Consider the following 19,586-nt stretch of genomic DNA (forward strand, 5'->3'; position numbering starts at 1 on the left):
TTGAGGGCTGTCTGCTTCTTTCTTGAACAGAGGCCCAACCAGTCCCCATCCACCACCACCTTTCTCCGCCTGGCTGAACTTATTCTCAGATTGAACAACTTCTCCTTCAACTCCACTCACTTCCTTCAAGTAAAAGGTGTTGCTATGGGTACCTGCATGGGTCCTAGTTATGCCTGTCTTTTTGTGGGATATGTCCGACACTCCCCCAGCTCTTTTTCCGTTACATTGATGATTGTATCGGTGCCATTTCCTGCTCCAGTCCGGAACTGGAAAACTTTATCAACTTTGCTTCTAATTTCCACCCTTCTCTCACCTTTACATGGTCCACCTCCGACACTTCCCTTCCCTTCCTTGACTTCTCTGTCTCCATCTCTGGGGATAGGCTATCTACTAATATACATTTAAGCCCACCGACTCCCACAGCTACCTTGACTACACTTCTTCACACCCTGCCTCCTGTAAGGACTCCATTCTATTCTCCTGGTTTCTCCATTTCCGACACATCTGCTCTGATGATGCAACCTTTCATGACAGCGCTTCTGATATGTCGTCTTTTTTCCTGAACCGAGGATTTCCCCCCCACCGTGGTTGACCGGGCTCTCAACCATATCCAGCCCATTTCCCTCGCCCCTTCCCCTCCCTCCCAGAACCACAACAGGATTCCCCTTTCCTCATTCTCCACCCCACAAGCCACCACATCCAAAGGATCATCCTCTGCCATTTCTGCCACCTCCATCGTGATGCCACTATCAAACGCAAATTCCCCTCCCTTCCCCTGTCAGCAATCTGAAGGGATCATTCCCTCTGCGACACCCTGGTCCACTCCTCCATTACCCCCACCACCACATCCCCTTCCCAGGGCACCTTCCCCTGCAATCACAGGAGATGTAATACCTGCCCCTTTACCTCCTCTCTCCTCACTATCCAAGGCCCCAAACACTCCTTTCAGGTGAAGCAGCGATTTACTTGTACTTTCAATTTAGTATACTGTATTCGCTGCTCACAATGTGGTCTCCTCTACATTGGGGAGATCCAGTGCAGATTGGGTGACCGCTTTGCGGAACACCTCCGCTCAGTCTGAAAGCATGACCCCGAGCTTCCGGTTGCTGGTCATTTCAACACTTCCCCCGCCCCCCCCCCCCCCCCCCACCCCACCTTGCTCTCATGCTCACATCTCTGTGCTGGATTGCTACAGTGTTCCAGTGAACATCAACGCAAGCTTGAGGAACAACATCTCATTTGCCGATTAGGCACACTACAGCCTGCCGGACTGAACATTGCGTTCAATAATTTCAGAGCATGACGGGCCCCCCTTATATTTTCAGTTATTTTTTTCTTATTTTTTATGTGTTTATTTTATTTTAGTTTGTTTCTACTGTGCCTACCCACTTTTTTTTTCATGTTTGTGCTTAGGGTCAGGCTGATCAGTTTTCTTCCATTAACACCCTCTCTGTACGAATATTTTGTCTTTCAGCACACCATTACATACCGTTTGCCTTTGCTCCATGACCTTCTGGGTCAGTTATTCTCTGTGACCTTGTCCTATCAACACCTCTTTTGTTATCTCTTTCCTCACCTCCGCTTTACTTGCTTAAAACCTTTTACATTTCTAATATCTGCCAGTTCTGATGAAGGGTCACTGACCTGAAACGTTAACTCTGCTTCTCTCTCCACAGATGCTGCCAGACCTGCTGAGTATTGCCAGCATTTCTTGTTTTTATTTCAGATTTCTAGCATCTGCAGTATTTGCATTTATTCACAGTTTAGTGCATGGGCAGATTTGAAATCCTGAATTTGTGGACTGTCATTCATTGCTCTGCCACAGGCTGTGCTGTGGACCCCCATCCTGAGCTGGCATTCATTGAAGTCAGTTGATGTGGTGAGAATTTCCTCTTTTCCAGGCTCGCATTGCTGTTAGAAACCCCTGAAGAAGTTGAACCTTTTTCAAAGGTGTGCAACTGGGTTTCCAATGGTTATCTGAGTCATAGCTACTGTTGAGCAACTGATCTGCCCTGAAAAAAACGTAGAATATTGTTGAATGTTTCCATTATGGTTAAATTACTTTTTTTTTTATAAACTAGTTTTTTTTCATGATATTTCACCTACCTTCACCCCATGTGTATGTCTCAATCTTTTGCTGTGTGTAAAAGTTTTAAAAAGTGATTTGATTTTACTGCTCTTCATTTGCTGGTTGGCTGTCTGAAAATGTTTGAATGTGGTTGACTGCTTGGACAGCTTGATGACATCACTGCAGCGCGACACTGGGAATCCCCATTAAACAACACCTACAATCAATTGCATGTTGAGAGAGGTAAAACTTCTTGCCACAGAGATCGCTAGAAACCCTTGCTTCGCCAATGAGTGCAAAATCTAGGACATTACAGACATCACGGGATGAACATCTTTGCACACAGTCAAAATATATTGAGGAAAATAGGGCAGCACAGTGGCGCAGTGGTTAGCACCGCAGCCTCACAGCTCCAGAGACCCGGGTTCAATTCTGGGTACTGCCTGTGTGGAGTTTGCAAGTTCGCCCTTTGTCTGCGTGGGTTTCCTCTGGGTGCTCCAGTTTCCTCCCACATTATAAATTGCCCCTAGTATAGGTAGGTGGTAGGGAAATATAGGGAAGGTGGGGATGTGGTAGGAATATGGAATTAGTGTAGGATTAGTATAAATGGGTGGTTGATGGTCGGCACAGACTCGGTGGGCCGAAGGGCCTGTTTCAGTGCTGTATTTCTAAAACTAAACTAAAACTAAAAAACTAAACATTCTATGATTCTAGTCTGTGGGCTGATGAATGCACAGCTGTGGCCCACAATTCATGATAAAATAAATAGATACTTAAAGGGCACAGAGTACTCGAGATAGTATAAAATCTTTTGGGAGAATAAAAAAAAAGTATAGATTGAGGAATGTGGAAGATTTTGTTCATAAATGTCTGAAAAGCATTGATAAACTGCAAAATAAAAAAAATGTTTGAGCTTTGGGGATCAGAAACAAATGGGAGAATATACCTTAAATAGTAAATTTCTCAATGTGGTGAAGGAGCAAAAGTGACCCAAATATGCAATAGATAAATCCACATAAGGGACCGGTTGAAAACTCATTTAAAAAGGGCAATGAGATTTATATTGAATGAGAAAGAGTACTAAAGCAAAGCAGTCATAATAATGCTGAACCAAACAATGGTTAGGTCACATCTGCAGTGCGATCTGTATTTTGGATTTCTTTGCTACTAGAGTGATATAATAGCACTAGAGAAAAGATGATACAAATTTACCAGGATCATCCCAGGATGAGATGCCTGAGTTACAAGGAAAGGATAGAGCAACAAGGGCTGTATTCTAATGAACTGAAGATTAAAGTGGCTTTGATAAAAACAAGTAGACATTGTAAATAAAAAAGAAAATACTGAAAGAACATTCAGCAAATCAGGCAGCATCTGTAGAGAGAGAAACGCAGACATGGTAAATAGGGGTTGATTATTGCCATAAATATGTAAATCGAAGAGAGACCATGACCTCAAGATAAGCTTTAGATACATAAAGGGGGAAAGTAGATGAATTTTTTCATTAGTTATTGGAATTTGCATGCTTTACTACAGGTAATTAAAACTAAATCAGTTATAGCATTCAAAAACTACATGATTATTTTTTACAAATGTATGGGGAGAAAGCAGGAAAAAGGATTATGTACATCAATTTTTTTTAAAAGTGGTTTAAGTTCAGCCCATGCAAACAGAGCTGGCCTACTCCAATAATAAAAATTTCAACGTTTCTGCTTGCCTCATCAAATGTTGTAGCCTGGGGATTTTAGTTTAGTTTAGTTTAGAGATACAGCACTGAAACAGACCCTTCGGCCCACCGAGTCTGTGCCGACTATCAACTACCCATTTATACTAATCCTACACTAATCCCATATTTCTACCACAACCCCACCTGTCCCTATGTTTTCTACCACCTACCTATACTAGGGGCAATTTATAATGGCCAATTTACCTATCAACCTGCAAGTCTATGGCATGTGGGAGGAAACCGGAGCACCCGGAGGAAACCCACGCAGACACGGGGAGAATTTGCAAACTCCACACAGACAGTACCCAGAATTGAACCCGGGTCGCTGGAGCTGTGAGGCTGCGGTGCTAACCGCTGCGCCACTGTGCCGCCCCAAGACTCTCCTTTTCTCATGTTCGCTTTCCATCTAGTAAATCGTTTGCACATTTACAAGTGGTAAGACCCAGCTAAAAGTCAAGAAAATATTGAAAATATGAATCTAAAAAAAGATAAATGTTTGTGTTTCTGATATGTAACCTTTGTTAGCAAAATTTTGGCAGCCGGAGTTACTGTGAATTTGAACATCTTACTGAGAAGATTGGGTATATTGGTAAATGCAACATTATGCTACCTGATGTATGGCATTGTGCAGGTTGCCTGATAGAGTTGCTTTAACCCCAAGCTCCGAAGAGAACCTGATCCTGTACACATCTTTTTATCCATCCTAGTCATCTCCATGAATGAGACTGCTCAATTGGAGAAAATTTTATACTGTGGATTTGCCTTTCTAGACATTAGACAGCGATTTAGATTATACAAAGTAATTTCCTTTATGAAATTGAGATCTTTGAGACAGAAGACTTCCATTGTATTTCCTCCACTAAAAATTGTCCATATTGAAGATATAAAAAGAGCGACCCCTGCAAAATATGACACAAAAATTGAAAATGCTATAAATGCTCATCTGTCAGCACCTGAATAAAGAAAAGGTAGTGGTTGTTTCTGGTAGAGTGCCATTCTCAGAACTGACCTGGTAGATTGGCAGTTCTGACAATAGGTGTCTACCTAAAATATTAACTTACCTTCTTTCAAATGTTCACAGACCTATTGTGTATTTCCTTCTGAACTCCTAATTTAACCTTTTATAGCTCTGGTATTCTACTAAATCTGCACTCCACCCCTTCTAATAACACATCTTTCCTGAGATGCGATGCTCAAGATTGAATGCAGTGCTCCAGATGGTGTCCAACCAAGGCTTTGTAAACTGGGGTATCACTTTCTTATTTTGTATTGGAGCTCCCTCTTGAGATAAAGGCCAACATTTCCTTAACCTTTTTGAATAATTTTTATACCTATGCACTAGCTTTAAGTAATTTGTGTACAGGAACACCTAAATCCCTTTGCTCCTCCACAGCTGCTAGTCTCTGTCCATTAAGAATAATCCAATTTCTCTTTCTCCGATCCAGTCCCTTTCCTCCTGATTATAAAGTACTCTGAGACATCTTCCTGCACATAAGGAGTGCCTTTATAAATTCATGTTGATTGTCACGATAAACTTCATCAGAAGGATGATTGGCTGTTCTGACCAACAAATACTAGACTTACTGATTTTTACACTATGGCACCTTCGAGTGCCAATATCTGGCTGATTATATTCAGTAAAGTTAAAAGCCCAATTATCAAAAAAACTTGAATTCTGCAACATCTGAATAATTAGTTTTCACGTAGATTTTTCTGAATTAACTTAGAGTGCAATATTAGAGAAATACAAACTGGACAATGAGAAAAGTGTAGTTTTATCCACTTTTATGCTGATAATGTTCAGATTTGACTGGGAATTGGAAGTGAGACACTGGCTGGAATTTTACATTGGGCAGGAAGGGCCAAAAAGTCGGTGGCGAGCCTGCCTCTGCCGGGCCTGGGGAGCCACACTGGGGTTTTTCGCTCCCCAGGCCCTTAATTGGTCTCGGGTGGGACTTCCACCTCCTTGAGGCAGGAATTCCTGCCTAATGGAGCTGCTGGCCAATCAGTGGGCTGGTAGCTTTTAGTCCCAGCAGTGCCAATGGGAGCAGTGGCCACTGCTGAGACTACACCCAGCCATTGGAAGCAAGAGGAAGGATGGCCCTGGATCTTGGGTAAGTAGCTGCAGCCTCGCTGGGGACAATCGGCCGGGTCCCAGCGAGGCAAGGGTGGGGGGAGGGTGGGTAGGGGTAGTTGGAGATTCGGGGGTGGTCCTCTGTGGGGCACAGGGTGCCGAGCAGGATGGGTCCCCCAGCCCGCTGGCAAGTCGCCTGCTTTTTCCAGGTGGGGTTATTGGGGCCTTTGCCGTCAGGCTGCTGCAGGTAAAATACCAGCAATGGTGGGAGGAGGTCCTTAAGTGTCAGTTAATTGGCCATTTAAGGGCCTTCATTGGCCTGGGGCAGGCGGGCTGTTTCTCGTCGCTGCACAGCAGAGGTGGGAATTCATCGGGAATGGCCCAACCCCCACCTCCCACAATATTTTGCACCCCCCCCCCCACATCCCAACTGCTTATTTTGGGGGGCTGTAAAATTCCGGCCTATAATAAAGCATTGTAAGCTTCATCAATGACATTCCTTCAGTTATAAGGTCAGAAGTGGGGATGTTTGCTGATGATTGCACAATGTTCACCATTCGTGACTCCTCAGATACTGAAGCAGTCCATGTAGAAATGCAGCAAGACCTGGACAATATCCAGGCTTGGGCTGATAAGTGGCAAGTAACATTCGCGCCACACAAGTGCCAGGCAATGACCATCTCCAACAAGAGAGAATCTAACCATCTGCCCTTGACATTCAACGGCATTACCATCACTGAATCTCCCACTATCAACATCCTAGGGGCTACCATTGACCAGAAACTGAACTGAAGTAGTCATATAAATACCGTGGCTACAAGAGCAGGTCAGAGGCTAGGAATCCTGAGGCGAGTAACTCACCTCCTGACTCCCCAAAGCCAGTCCACCATCTACAGGGCACAAGTCAGGAGTGTAATGGAATGCTCTCCACTTGCCTGGATGGGTGCAGCTCCAGCAACACTCAAGAAGCTGGACACCATCCAGGACAAAGCAGCCCGCTTGATTGGCACCCCATCTACAAACATTCATTCCCTCCATCACCGATGCAGAGTGTGTACCATCTACAAGATGCACTGCAGCAATGCACCAAGGCTCCTTAGACAGCACCTTCCAAACCCACGACCTCTACCAACTAGAAGGACAAGGGCAGCAAATACATGGGAATACTACCACCTTCAAGTTCCCCTCCAAGTCACACACCATCCTGACTTGGAACTATTTCGCTGTTCCTTCACTGTCGCTGGGTCAAAATCCTGGAACTCCCTTCCCAGCAGTACTGTGGGTATACCTACCTCAAATGGACTGCAGCAGTTCAAGAAGGCAGCTCACCACCATCTTCTCCAGGGGAATTAGGGATGGGCAATAAATGCTGGCCTGGCCAGTGACGCCCACTTCCCATGAATGAATAAAAAAAAATTGTTTTACTTATTTTGACTGCTGCTGATTGACAGGAGGTGTTACAAAGTGGCTGAATGGGGATCTCCTTGCCTAGTTTCCCCCTTCTCAAATGGGAGTGTGTGTTCTGCTGGACAACTGTGAAACTTCAGAAGTGTAGGAGGTAGAATCTTAGTACCACCATTTCATAACATTGTGCATGTGGGACAGTGGGCATTGTCACCTGCCACTTTATGGGCCCTGAAATTTTTGTTTTGAATAACAGTAAAATTAGATTAAGAACATATATATTGGGGATAAAGCACTTAGAACAATAAAAATTGCATAGATTTATATATGAAGTACTGGTATATTACCACTCTGCACTGTTCATTTGAACCAGGGTTGGTCTCCTGGCTTGATGGTAATGGTAGAGTGCTGGGCCATGAGGTTACAGATTGTGGTTGAATACAATTCTGCTGCTGCTGATGACCCACAGCGCCTCATGGATGCCCAATTTTGCATTGCTACATAGTCATAGTCATACAGCACAGAAACAGGCCCTTCTGCCCCACGCGCCTGTGCCGACAATCAAGCACCCGTCCAAACTAATCCCATTTCCCTGCACTTGGCCCATAGCCTTGTATGCTATGGCATTTCAAGTGTTCATTTAAAAAGTTCTTAAATGTCGTTCCTGCCTCTACCGCCTCTTCAGTGTTCCAGATTCCAACCACCCTCTGGGTGTAAAAATTTCTCCTGAACTCCCCTCTAAACCTCCTGCCCCTTACCTTAAATCTATGCCCCCTAGTTATCGACCTCTGCTAAGGGAAAAAGTTTCTTCCTATCTATCCTATCAATGCCCCTCATAATTTTGTAGACCTCAATCAGGTCCCTCCTCAGCCTTCTCCGCTCCAAGGAAAACAACCCCAGCCTATCCAGTCTGTCTTCATAGCTGAAATGCTCCAGCCCTGGTGAATCTCTTCTGCACCCTCTCCATTGCAATCACATCCTTCCTAGTGTGGTGACCAGAACTGTACACAGTCCTCTAGCTGTGGCCTAACCAGTATTTTATACAGCTCCATCATAACCTCCCTGCTCTTTATATTCTATGCCTCGGCTAATCAAGGCAAGTATCCCATATGCCTTCCTAACCACCTTATCTACCTGTGTTGCTACCTTCAGTGATTTATGGACATACACCCCAAGGTCCCTCTGACTCTCTGTACTGCCTAGGGTCCTACCATCCATTGTATATTTCATTGCCTTGTTAGACCTCCCAAAATGCATCACCTCACACTTCTCAGGATTAAACTCCATTTGTCACTGCTCCGCCCATCTTACCAGCCTATCTATATTGTCCCGTAGTCTAAGGCTTTCCTCCTCACTATTTACGACACCACCAATTTCCGTGTCGTCTGCGAACTTGCTGATCATACCTCCTATATTCACGTCTAAATCATTAATACACACTACAAACAGTAAGGGTCCCAGCACCGATCCCTGCGGTACACCACTGGTCACAGGCTTGCACTTGCAAAAACAACCCTCTACCATCACCCTCTGCCTCCTTCCACAAAGCCAATTTTGAATCCAATTTGCCAAATTACCCTGGATCCCATAGGCTTTTACTTTCTAAACCAGTCTCCCATGCGGGACCTTATCAAAAGCCTTACTGAAGTCCATGTTGATTACATCTGCTGCTTTACCTTCATCTACACATCTAGTTACCACCTCGAAAAATTCAGTCAAATTAGTTAGACACAATCTCCCCCTGCAAAGCCATGCTGACTGTCCCTGATTAATCCCTGCCTCTCCAAATGGAGATTAATCCTATCTCTCAGAATTTTTTCCAATAAATTCCCTACTTCTGACTCACTGGCCTGTAATTACCTGGTTTTTCCCTGCTACCGTTCTTGAATAATGGTACCACATTCGCTGTCCTCCAATCCTCTGGTACCTCTCCTGTGGCCAGAGAGGATCTGAAAATTTGTGTGAGCCCCTGCTATCTCCTCCCTTGCCTCACATAACAGCCTGGGATACATCTCATCTGGGCCTGGGGATTTATCCACCTTTAAGCCTGGGTTCGGTTCTGGGTACTGCCTGTGCGGAGTTTGCAAGTTCTCCCTGTGACTGCATGGGTTTCCGCCAGGTGCTCCGATTTCCTCCCACAGCCAAAGACTTGCAGGTTGATAGATAAATTGGCCAATGTAAATTGCCCCTAGTGTAGGTAGGTGGTTGGAGAATGGTAGGGAATATGGGATTAATGTAGGATTAGTATAAATGGGTGGTTGTTGGTCAGCACAGACTTCGGTGGGCTAAAGGGCCTGTTTCAGTGCTGTATCTCTCTATGACTCTATGACTAATACAGCCAATACCTCCTCCTTTACAATGCTAATTTGATCAAGTATATCACAATCCCCCTCCCTGATCACTACACCTACATTGTCCCTTTCCATAGTGAACATAGATGAAACTTTAATCGTTCAAAACCTCCCCTATGTTCTCCGGCTCCACACACACATTGCCTCTATGATCCCTAATGGGCCCCACCTTTTCCCTGGTTATCCTCTTGCCCCTAACATACTAATAAAACACCTTAGGATTTTCCTTTGTCTTGTCTGCCAGTGATTTTTTTATACCCTCCCTTCGCTCTCCTAATTACTTTTTAAAGTACTCCCCTACACTTTCTATACTCCTCTAGGGCCTTCGCTGTTTTCAGCACTCTGAATCTGCCATACGCCTCCTTTTTTTTTCTTATCCAATCCTCTGTATCACTTGACATCCAGGGTTCCCTTGATCTGTTCCCTTTACAGGAACATGCTGCACCTGAACCCTCACAATTTCCCTTCTAAATTACTCCCACTGGTCTGATGCAGACTTTCCTATAAGAAGCTGCTCCCAGTTCATTTTGGCCAGGTCCTGTTTTATCATATTGAAATCTGCCTTCCCCCAATTCAGTACTCTTTTTTTCCGGTCCCTCTATGTCCTTTTCCATAACAACCTTAAATCTTAGAGTTATGGTCACTATCCCCGAAATGCTCCCCCACTGCCACTTCTACCACTTGTCCGGCTTCATTCTCTAGGATTAGGTCCAGTACCACTCCTCTTGTAGGACTCTACGTGCTGGCTCAAAAAGCTCTCCTGAATGCACTTGAAGAATTCCTCCCCCTTTAAGTTTTTTTTCCCTTCTCGTATAGGGGAAGTTGAAATCCCCTACTATTATTACCCTATTATTTTTGCACCTGTTTGAAATCTATCCCATTTAGCACGGTGGTAGTGCCACACAACACGTTGGAGGGTATCCTCAATGTGAAAGCGGGACTTCGTTCCACAAGGACTGTGCAGTGGTCACTCCTACCAATACTGTCATGGACAGATGCATCTGCGGCAGGCAGATTGGTGAGGACGAGGTCAAGTATGTTTTTCCCTCTTGGTTCCCTCACCACCTGCTGCATACCCAGTCTAGCAGCTATGCCCATTAGGACTCGGCCAGCTTGGTCAGTAGTGGTGCTACGGAGACACTATTGGTGATGGACATTGAAGTCCCCCACCCAGAGTACATTCTGTGCCCTTGCCACCCTCAGTGCTTCCTTCAAGTGCTGTTCAACATGGAGGAGTACTGACTCATCAGCTGAGGGAGGGCGGTAGGTGGTAATCAGCAGGAAGTTTTCTTGTCCATGTTTGACCTGATGTCATGAGACTTCATGAGGTCCGGAGTCGATGTCGAGGACTCCCAGGGCAATTCCTTCCTGACTGTATACCACTGTGCCGCCACTGCAACAAGGAATGTTCCACATATTCCACAAAAAGGCAGGCATAGCTAGGACCTATGGGGTACCCATAACAACACCTTTTATTGGAGGAAGTGAGTGGAGTTAAAGGAGAAGTTGGTCAATGTGAGAACAAGTTCAGCCAAGCAGAGGAAGGTGGTGGTTGATGGGGACTGGTCGGGCCTCCATTCTAGGAAGAAGCAGAGAGCCCCCAGACTGTCCTGGTTGGGGATGGAGGTGTAGAGGGATAGGATGTCCATGGTGAGTAGGAGACAGTGAGAGCCAGGAACTGGAAACTGTTGAAGTGATGGAGAGCATCGGAAGAATCACGGATGTGGGTGGGAAGAGATTGAACGAGGGGAGTAAAAATAGAGTCGAGTTAGGAAGCAATCAATTCTGTGGAGCAGGAGGAGGTTGAAACAATGGGTTGACCAGGGCATTCTTGTTTGTGGATCTGGGAAAGAGGTAGAAGCAGACTGCATGAGGTTGGGAAAGTGTGGTTGGAGGCTGTGGAGGGAAGATCTCCAGAGGAGAGGAGGTCAGTGACAATTTTGGATACAATGGCTTGTTGTTTGGTGGTGTGGTCATGGTCCAGGGAGCAGGAGGTAGGAGGAAGCATCAGAGACTTGGCGTTCAGTCTCTGCTAGGTAGAGGACAGTATGCCTGACAACAACAGCAGCACCCTTATTGGAAGGTTTGATGATGATAGGGACCCGAGAGAACGCATTGCTGCAAGTTCAGAGGGAGATAGATTAGAGTGAGTGAGGAGAGCGGAGCTGGCAGTTCTCAATAAAAAGATTGAGGGAGTGTAAGAGGCCAGAGGGAGGGGTCCAGGTGGAGGGAGAATATTGGAGACGAGCAAAAGGGTCTGCTGAGTTGGGCGGGGGTGGGGGAGTGGACACAAAGGCAAAGGTGACTGAAGAAGAGTTCAGTGTCATGCCGAGCTCTAAATTCGTTGAGGTGGGGCAGAAAGGGACCAGTCTATGCTACAGAGTATGGCATGCATTCTGTGCATGTCAATGTGCTGTTCCTACATCCACTCCAGGTGCTCCTGCATATAGCTGTCCATAAGATTGCCTACGCTCTCAATGGAGGAGCTCATGCATTCAAAGCCCTGAGCCATGGTGGCACACGTGAGCTGAATGGACTTCTCCATTCTCAGTACATGATCCCACATTGCCTCAGGGAACTGTGACGTGGATACAAATCTGTTGCTGCTGGTAAAATTAGAGCCTCCTGACTCCTGAGGCCTTGCATCTGCGCCCAGCTGAGTATGGCTGCATTTGTCCTCCAAGGGGGACTGCCCACAGCTGCCTCTGCCTCTCTCACCTCCTCTTGCACATTCGTGATGTCGTCGTCACCCAGTGCCACCCTGTCTGACTGCGCAAGGACCCATCGATGTGAGTGAATCTGCGATGGTGGAGGGCGCACTTGTAAGATGTAATGATACTTGCTGTGCTGTCCTGTTACTTGTCAGTGCCCCGCTGCCTTTACTGGACTCGGGCATCCCTCTTCACTTCAGAACCTGTGGGAGATGCATGAAGAGATCATGAGAACTAGTCTTTGAGAGCAGAAGCTTCTGCAGTGCTGAGGCTTCCCAATGCAGCTGAGTCTTTGGCATGCAGTTGGATGGGGAGGAATACACCCCAACTTTTTCATCTACAAATTGCAGTGTCTGTTCACCCTCTCCACCAGGTATGCCCATCTCTGCCCTGACTTGTTCCTGTGGGACCACCCTTGCGATCTCCATGGCTCCCTCCTCCATGTTAGTCATGATGTGGAGATGGGCAAAGCCCTTTCTCTGGCATTGTGAGCCCTTTTCTCTTGCAAGGACGAAAGCAAGAGAGAAAAGGCACTGCTGGCCTCTGTGACCAATGCCTGTGGCTCATTGACATAAGCTGCATGTATCAGTGATGGCAAGTCCTCAACTGGGCTATGGCTCTGAGCCTTGCTGAGGGTCAGTAAGTACCCATGTTTAGGAGCAGCATGCAATCTCAGGCTCCTTAGCTGCAGTGTCTGTTGCAGGTTGAATACCTAGAGGCATGTTATCAGGTTCTGGCTGTGCTCTCACCTTACCAGAGCAAAGAAGATCACTGAACCTTTTCTGGCACTCGAGCCAGTTCCTCCAGACCACCATTCTGCTTCTCACGGTCTCAGCTACCTGTAGCAATGCCAGCTTTGTTTGGAAGGATGGCCTTCTCCTTCCACCCTCTAGAAAGAGGATCTTCCTCTTCTCCCTTACTGCCTCCAGAAGCACCTTGAGGTTGGCGTCGGAGAATTGAGGGCCAGCCCTGCCCTAGGTGACAGTCCTGTGCCTCTCTTCCTTTGAACACTGGTGCTTGCATTTTCTCCTTAAAATGGCAGCTGCAGTAATGGCTGCCGTGGTGTGCTTAAATGGGGCCCACACCTCTTCAATCCATCTCCATTCCTTCCTATGGCCGCTAATTGGCTGCCCAACCCAGCCTGCAGCCAATTGGCAGCCTGCCGCCACAAAAATAGTGGGCTGTGACTACTCCCTCCCCCACCCCCACTCCATCACCCCCGAAACCGTCCTGACATTGGTTTCCTGACCCCTGAAAGAAAATCTTGACCTAGCTGTCAATTTTTGTCTGATTATGCTTCTGTGAGTCACCTTCAGATGTTTTCAATAATAAATGTTTTATATAAGTACAATTGTTGCTTTCTTCTCATTCTGTGGCTTTTCTTGATAAATCTTGCACATCTCTCCTCCATTCAACCAAGGATTTTAAGTAGCAACATTTCCATCTCTAGCTGCCCGCATATTTTGATGCCGAAAGGCAGAAATTGAATAGACGGGAAAATTAGTACTGTGGTTTTGAAGAATTAGGTGGACAAATTTTTATTTGTATAAAATAAAAGTACTTGATTGTTGTGGACTCAAGTGTCAATATTAAGGTTTTACTTATAAAAAGAAATAGTGGTTTTAGTACAAGTTAATGGAGCTTTGCAAGGCTGAGAAGGCTGAGAGTATGTGGGTGGTGGGACTGTGGGAATTATCGCAGTTAAGGATACAGGCTGTGGCAATTGGAATCATTTGAAGGTTGTGGAAGGTTGCATATGAAAGTAATCTCTTAAATATTGAGGCAGAAATTCAGTACTTCAGTATATTTGGCTATTTATTATAGAATGAAGTTAAGTAATGCACTGACAGCTCTCATGATGGATCATTGAATTTACTGAGAGCAACTGAGTCATACAGACCAGCTCTCCTCTCAGTATTGACTTAGCTGAGGCCACAATAAGTGTGCTACATTTGACCTTAGCATGTGTGTTTAGAGAGGGGAGAAGTCACTAGGTTTCTTACTCCTGATAATTATCCAGCTACTCCATCAAAGTGTGAGTATATTGCCTCAGTTGGGAAAGCATTCTGCTCAACTGTGCTGTCCATGGACAGGCATCCTGCTGAGACTCTGACACGCATGACTAATGGTCATTCAGATGAGGCACCACAAGACATTTATGGAACATCTGCATATGGGGAGAAGAAAAATTCAGTGAGAAAAAAAAATTTGTTCATTTCTTGCCATTTTCTGGTATATACCAACTGCTGGTCTAGATTTTTAAACTATTTTAAGTTCTGATTTCTTAATCTGCTGGCTTTATGTTTCAGACAGAAACAGAAAGAAGAGAATCCTGACTCTGCTTTTGGGGAAACTTGGCTATTTTATGGCTGTCGACATCATGATCGAGATTATCTGTTTCGGTAAATAGTGTTTTGATTGTTTCTTTGCACTTTCTTAATTTTCTGTAACTAAGGATCCATTTACAGAGTAACTTGGGGCATAGTCCTAACTCAATAAATTACTTTTTGTCCCTCATTTGCACTATTCTATCCCCAAACTTTAAATTGAACCCTTCAAAACATTTTTTTTTTCACTTGCAGTTTCAAAATACTCCATTTTCATTTACTACAGCAGCCAAACTTCTATCCACATCTTACAATGATAAATATTATTCAGTCCTGCTAAACTTTTCAATTGCAGTGTTTTTCAGCATCAAATGGAAAATCACAGAAGATTTCTTATTTTAGGGTTAAATTTGATCAAACCTGATAATAAACCTGCAGAAGATTATTTCCCAAATTAGGGGTCAAACTTGACGAAACAGAAATGTTCACATTGAAGCATTGCAATTTTGGTGTGATGCATCTAGCTCCTTTGCCCATTAGGCACAGGGAGCACTTCACCTTGTCTCCGTACCAATAGGCAACAGAGTACACTTGCCACCCGCTGCATACTGCTAAATGAAGTTTCACTGGGTGGAAGCACCAAGGACATAGCTAATGATGCACATCAACTTCCTTCTACTCTAAGTCTTGTTTTTTTTCTTTCAAAATTGATTTACTGATTAAGCCTCAAGTTTTCCGATTACAAACATTTGTTCTATTTTTGGCCTGAAAAAATATATATCATCTGCAGTTGATTTCACCCAATTTGTTTTGACTCAAATTAGGGGGGAGAAAACCAGAAAATTAGCAGTTTGTTACTTTCAGTATGTTTTAAGGCAGTTCTAATATCCTCAAGAATTACTTTGAGTTCAAAAATGCAGCCTGAAATGAGCTGAATTTGCCCCTTTTTTGTAAGGCCAGTTCATTTGCATAATTTGCTGCTCATGATACATAGTGCACCTACATGGGCCAGAGACCAAATTGATTGGCACCAGTAGCCCAGAAAAGGGCTGTTGGCTACCCGTGGAGCATTGTCATTTTTGTTGCAGTTGTGGCACAAAGACTCCACTGAAGAATAGACAGTTGGAAGCCTATGGGAAGATGAGTCACAACGTAAAGGTGATCCTATGTTAAAAAGGGAGCTATGCTGTCGCAAGTTTCAGCCCTACCCCATAACACGTCTCTGCTGAGGCGGCAGTTCCAAACCAGTGCATAGTGTCTGAAGCAGGAGTCAGCTGCACTATTGGGTTCCCTCTAATTAAAGGGTCACCGACATGTCGATTGTGAGCTACTGGTTGCTCACATCAGCCTTTGAGTAGCTCACATAATGTTCCTGATCACTCGCGTCATCCTGCCAGCATTAATTCACACACGCGCACCTTGACATCATCATGTACTGACATCACGTGCATTGATGTCACAACTGGAAGAGCGAGCAGCAAGGGGTGGGGCCCAGCAGCGAACGCTAAGGGAGTGGTGAGGAGGGGCTGGGTGAGGGCGCGGGGGGCTGAGCGAGTGAGCTGGGGAGGGGGCAGCAAGTGGGGAGCCGGGAGCTGAGTGGGAGGGGTGGGGGAAGCGACAGAGTGACAAAGGAGCGGGGAGCGAACGGCCAGGGTGCATTCGAGCAGAGAGCAGCCAGTGGGAAGCAGGTGGGGGGGGAAGGGGGTGAAACCAGTGGCAACTGACAAGGGGGGCAGAGCAGGTTGGAGTGAGGGGCAAAGAGAAGTGGCTATAGGGGAAAGGGGTTTGCTTGCTTTTGGTGCAAAAGTGAGCAACGCCATCTTTATTCATGGCAGCTGCCAGAGACATTATAGATGTTTGTCCTTTGTGCATGCGTGGGTAGTGCACCACCTAGTGGTGGCATTGTCAGCAAACGCGTTCTTTTCCTTTATCAGAAGTAGCCCTCAGTCAGGAAAAGGTTGCGAGCCCTGTCCTAATTGAATTAACTTCTGAGGACTCGATGAAGCTTGAGCACAGTTGCTTCCTAACTACACTGAGTATTTAGTAGGCCTGCGGTCTTCATATCTGATATAATGGGAAACTGGTGCCAATTTGCATCAGCGTCGTGATAACAAACATTGCATTATTGGCCCCTAATTTTCTTGACTTTGTTCAGTCAAACATTAGTGAAATACTTATACTTCCATATATATTTGCTTTAATTATTTTCAAAGTTTTTTTGGAAAAGGAAGCACTTGTTTCCTTAACACACACAGTTGTAGTTCAAACACTGTTTTTATGATGTGGCAGAAGTCTTAAAATTCATCTTTATTAAAAAATAAAGTACAAAAGCTGCAAATGTTGGAAATTTAAAACAAAAGCAGAAATGCTGGAAACACTCAACAGGTCAGGCCAGGCAGAATCTTTGGAAGCAACAGAAAATTTAACATTTCTGGTGTGGACCTCGTGTCAGAATTGGAACTTACTACAAATGGACAGAATTTAAAAATGAACAGACCAAAGGGAAGGGTAACATATAAACTTTAAATATGTCTATTGAGAGGAACAGGATGAAATATAAACTACTAAAATGTAAAACAGGAGATGGCAAAAATGTATCTTGTTGCTTTGCTCTGCAGAAATGAGTTAAGAAACTTTCAAAATAATGGCACCTTAACCCAGCTGAAAGTCTGTTTCTCAAGAGATCTACCCAAGGACACAACAGAAGAAAAAACAAAATATGTTCAACATCTACTTCAGCTCTTTGCTCAACGTGTCACAAAAATGTTGCTGAGTGAAAATGGTTACATGTATGTATGTGGGTGAGTAGAGATGGATAGGTTCAAAGTAATGATGTATGTGGCTATATAATTACATGTTACAGAATTTCACGGAATAAAGCATATAATTCAACCATAATTCTCTCATGAGATAAATATACATGACTATAGCATCTGGGCAGTGATGCCTTCCACTCCATAAAGGCACCCAAAGTTTTTATAGTGAATAGGTATTCTGTTGAACACATTATTCCTAAGGTGGATGGTATTGTTGATACAGAATATCTGAATTGAATATAATGTGCTTTGCTCTCTCTGCAGTAAGACAGTTTTGGAATCTTTACAGTTGAAATTACTAAATAACTAATTTAGATGAAGAGAAAATAATTAGAATCAACCAAAATGAAGGGATTTCGGTGGATCAGATTTACAAGACAATAAAAACACCATCTTACATGAATAAGCCCATTTAAAAAAAAAAATTGCAAATGGAATGCTGGGTTTTATGACTAGAAGAATAGAATAAAACAGTTGAAATGTAATAATTGATATCAAACCTTAGCAGGACCACAGTTAGAATAAAAGGTGCAGTTTTGGTCTCCACACTACAGGAAAGATGTTAAGGCAATAGAGAACTGTACTTGCAAACTACTGTCCCATTTCCAACCTTTCTTTCCTCTCAAGTCTTTGATCACGTTGTCACTTCCCAAATCCGTGCCCACTTACCCAGAACTCCATGTTTGAATCCCTCCAATCAGGTTTCCGCTCCTGCCACAGTACCGAAACAGCTCTAATCAGAGTCACAAAAAACATGCTATGTGATTATGACAAAGGCAAACTATCCCTCCTCATTCTTTACTGTCATCCAGCTTGGTAGGACTGCACTCGTCTGTTTCCATTTTTAGCAACCTAATCATACCAGAGAATCACCTGCAATGACTTCTCATCCCACTTCCATACCACCTCTGGTGTCCCCCAAATATCTATCCTTGGCCCCCCCTCCCTATTTCTCATTTACTGCTCCTTGGCGACAGCATCTGAAAACATAGTGTCAATTTTCATATGTACGCTGATGACACCTCACCTACTGCCTCTCTCAGCTCCTCAACTGTTTCTGAATTATCAGACTGCTTATCCTACATCCAATACTGGTTGAACAGAAACTTCCTCCAATTAAATATTTGGAATACTGAAACCATCGCCTTTCGCCCCTACTGCAAACACTCTTCGCTGACCTATATTGACTCCAGGTCAAGCAACATTTCTATTTTTAAAATTCTCATCCTTGTTTTCAAGTCCCTCCAAGTCTCCGGGTCTTGATAGACTTCATCCTAGGATCCTAAAAGAAGTGGCTAGTGAAAGCGTTGATGCGTTGGTTTTAATTTTCCAAAATTTTGGACAGCACAGTGGCGCAGTGGTTAACACCGCAGCCTCACAGCTCCAGCGACCCGGGTTCAATTCTGGGTACTGCCTGTGCGGAGTTTTCAAGTTCTCCCTGTGACTGCGTGGGTTTTCGCTGGGTGCTCCGGTTTCCTCCCACAGCCAACGACTTGCAGGTTGACAGGTAAATTGGCCATTATAAATTGCCCCTAGTATAGGTGGGGATGTGGTAGGAATATGGGGTTAATGTAGGATTAGTATAAATGGGTGGTTGATGGTCGGCACAGACTCGGTGGGCCGAAGGGCCTGTTTCAGTGCTGTATCTCTAAATATAAAAATAAAATATAATATAAAATTCCGTAGATTTGTGAAAGGTTCCATTAGATTGGAAAATTGCGCATGTAACTCCTTTATTCCAAAAAGGAGGGAGACAAAAAACAGGAAACTATAGGCCAGTTAGGTTAACATCTGCTCTTCCCTATCTAATCTCCTCCAGCCCTGCAACTCAAAGATATCTGCACTCATCTAATTCTGGCCTCTTGAGCACCCCTGATTTTAATTGCTCCACCATTGGTGGCTGTGCCCTCAGCTGCTTAGGCCCTCAGCTCTGGAATTCCCTCCCTAAACCCCTCTACCTCTCTTTCCTCCTTACATCTTTGACCAAGCCTTTGGCCATCTGCCCTAATATCACTTTATTTGGCTCAGCTTTGCTTTATGATGCTTCTGCAAAGCACCTTCGGATGTTTTATTATATTAAAGGTGCTATATAAATACAAGTTGTTGAGA

General features: G+C 44.5%; 1 protein-coding gene across 3 annotated transcripts in view; it reads left to right on the forward strand.

Moving 5' to 3' along the window:
• The window catches only part of mtrr (5-methyltetrahydrofolate-homocysteine methyltransferase reductase), a 146,834-nt gene that overhangs the window by 115,578 nt on the left and 11,670 nt on the right, over positions 1-19,586 (forward strand). For all 3 annotated transcript variants that reach the window (XM_068010128.1, XM_068010138.1, XM_068010118.1), the window contains 2 exons: positions 14,644-14,736; positions 17,280-17,462. In XM_068010128.1, coding sequence (XP_067866229.1) covers positions 14,644-14,736; positions 17,280-17,462 — 276 coding nt within the window. The remainder of the gene's footprint in view (positions 1-14,643; positions 14,737-17,279; positions 17,463-19,586) is intronic.

The sequence above is a fragment of the Heterodontus francisci genome, chromosome 2 (assembly GCF_036365525.1).
Source record: "Heterodontus francisci isolate sHetFra1 chromosome 2, sHetFra1.hap1, whole genome shotgun sequence".
Lineage (NCBI taxonomy): Eukaryota > Metazoa > Chordata > Chondrichthyes > Heterodontiformes > Heterodontidae > Heterodontus > Heterodontus francisci.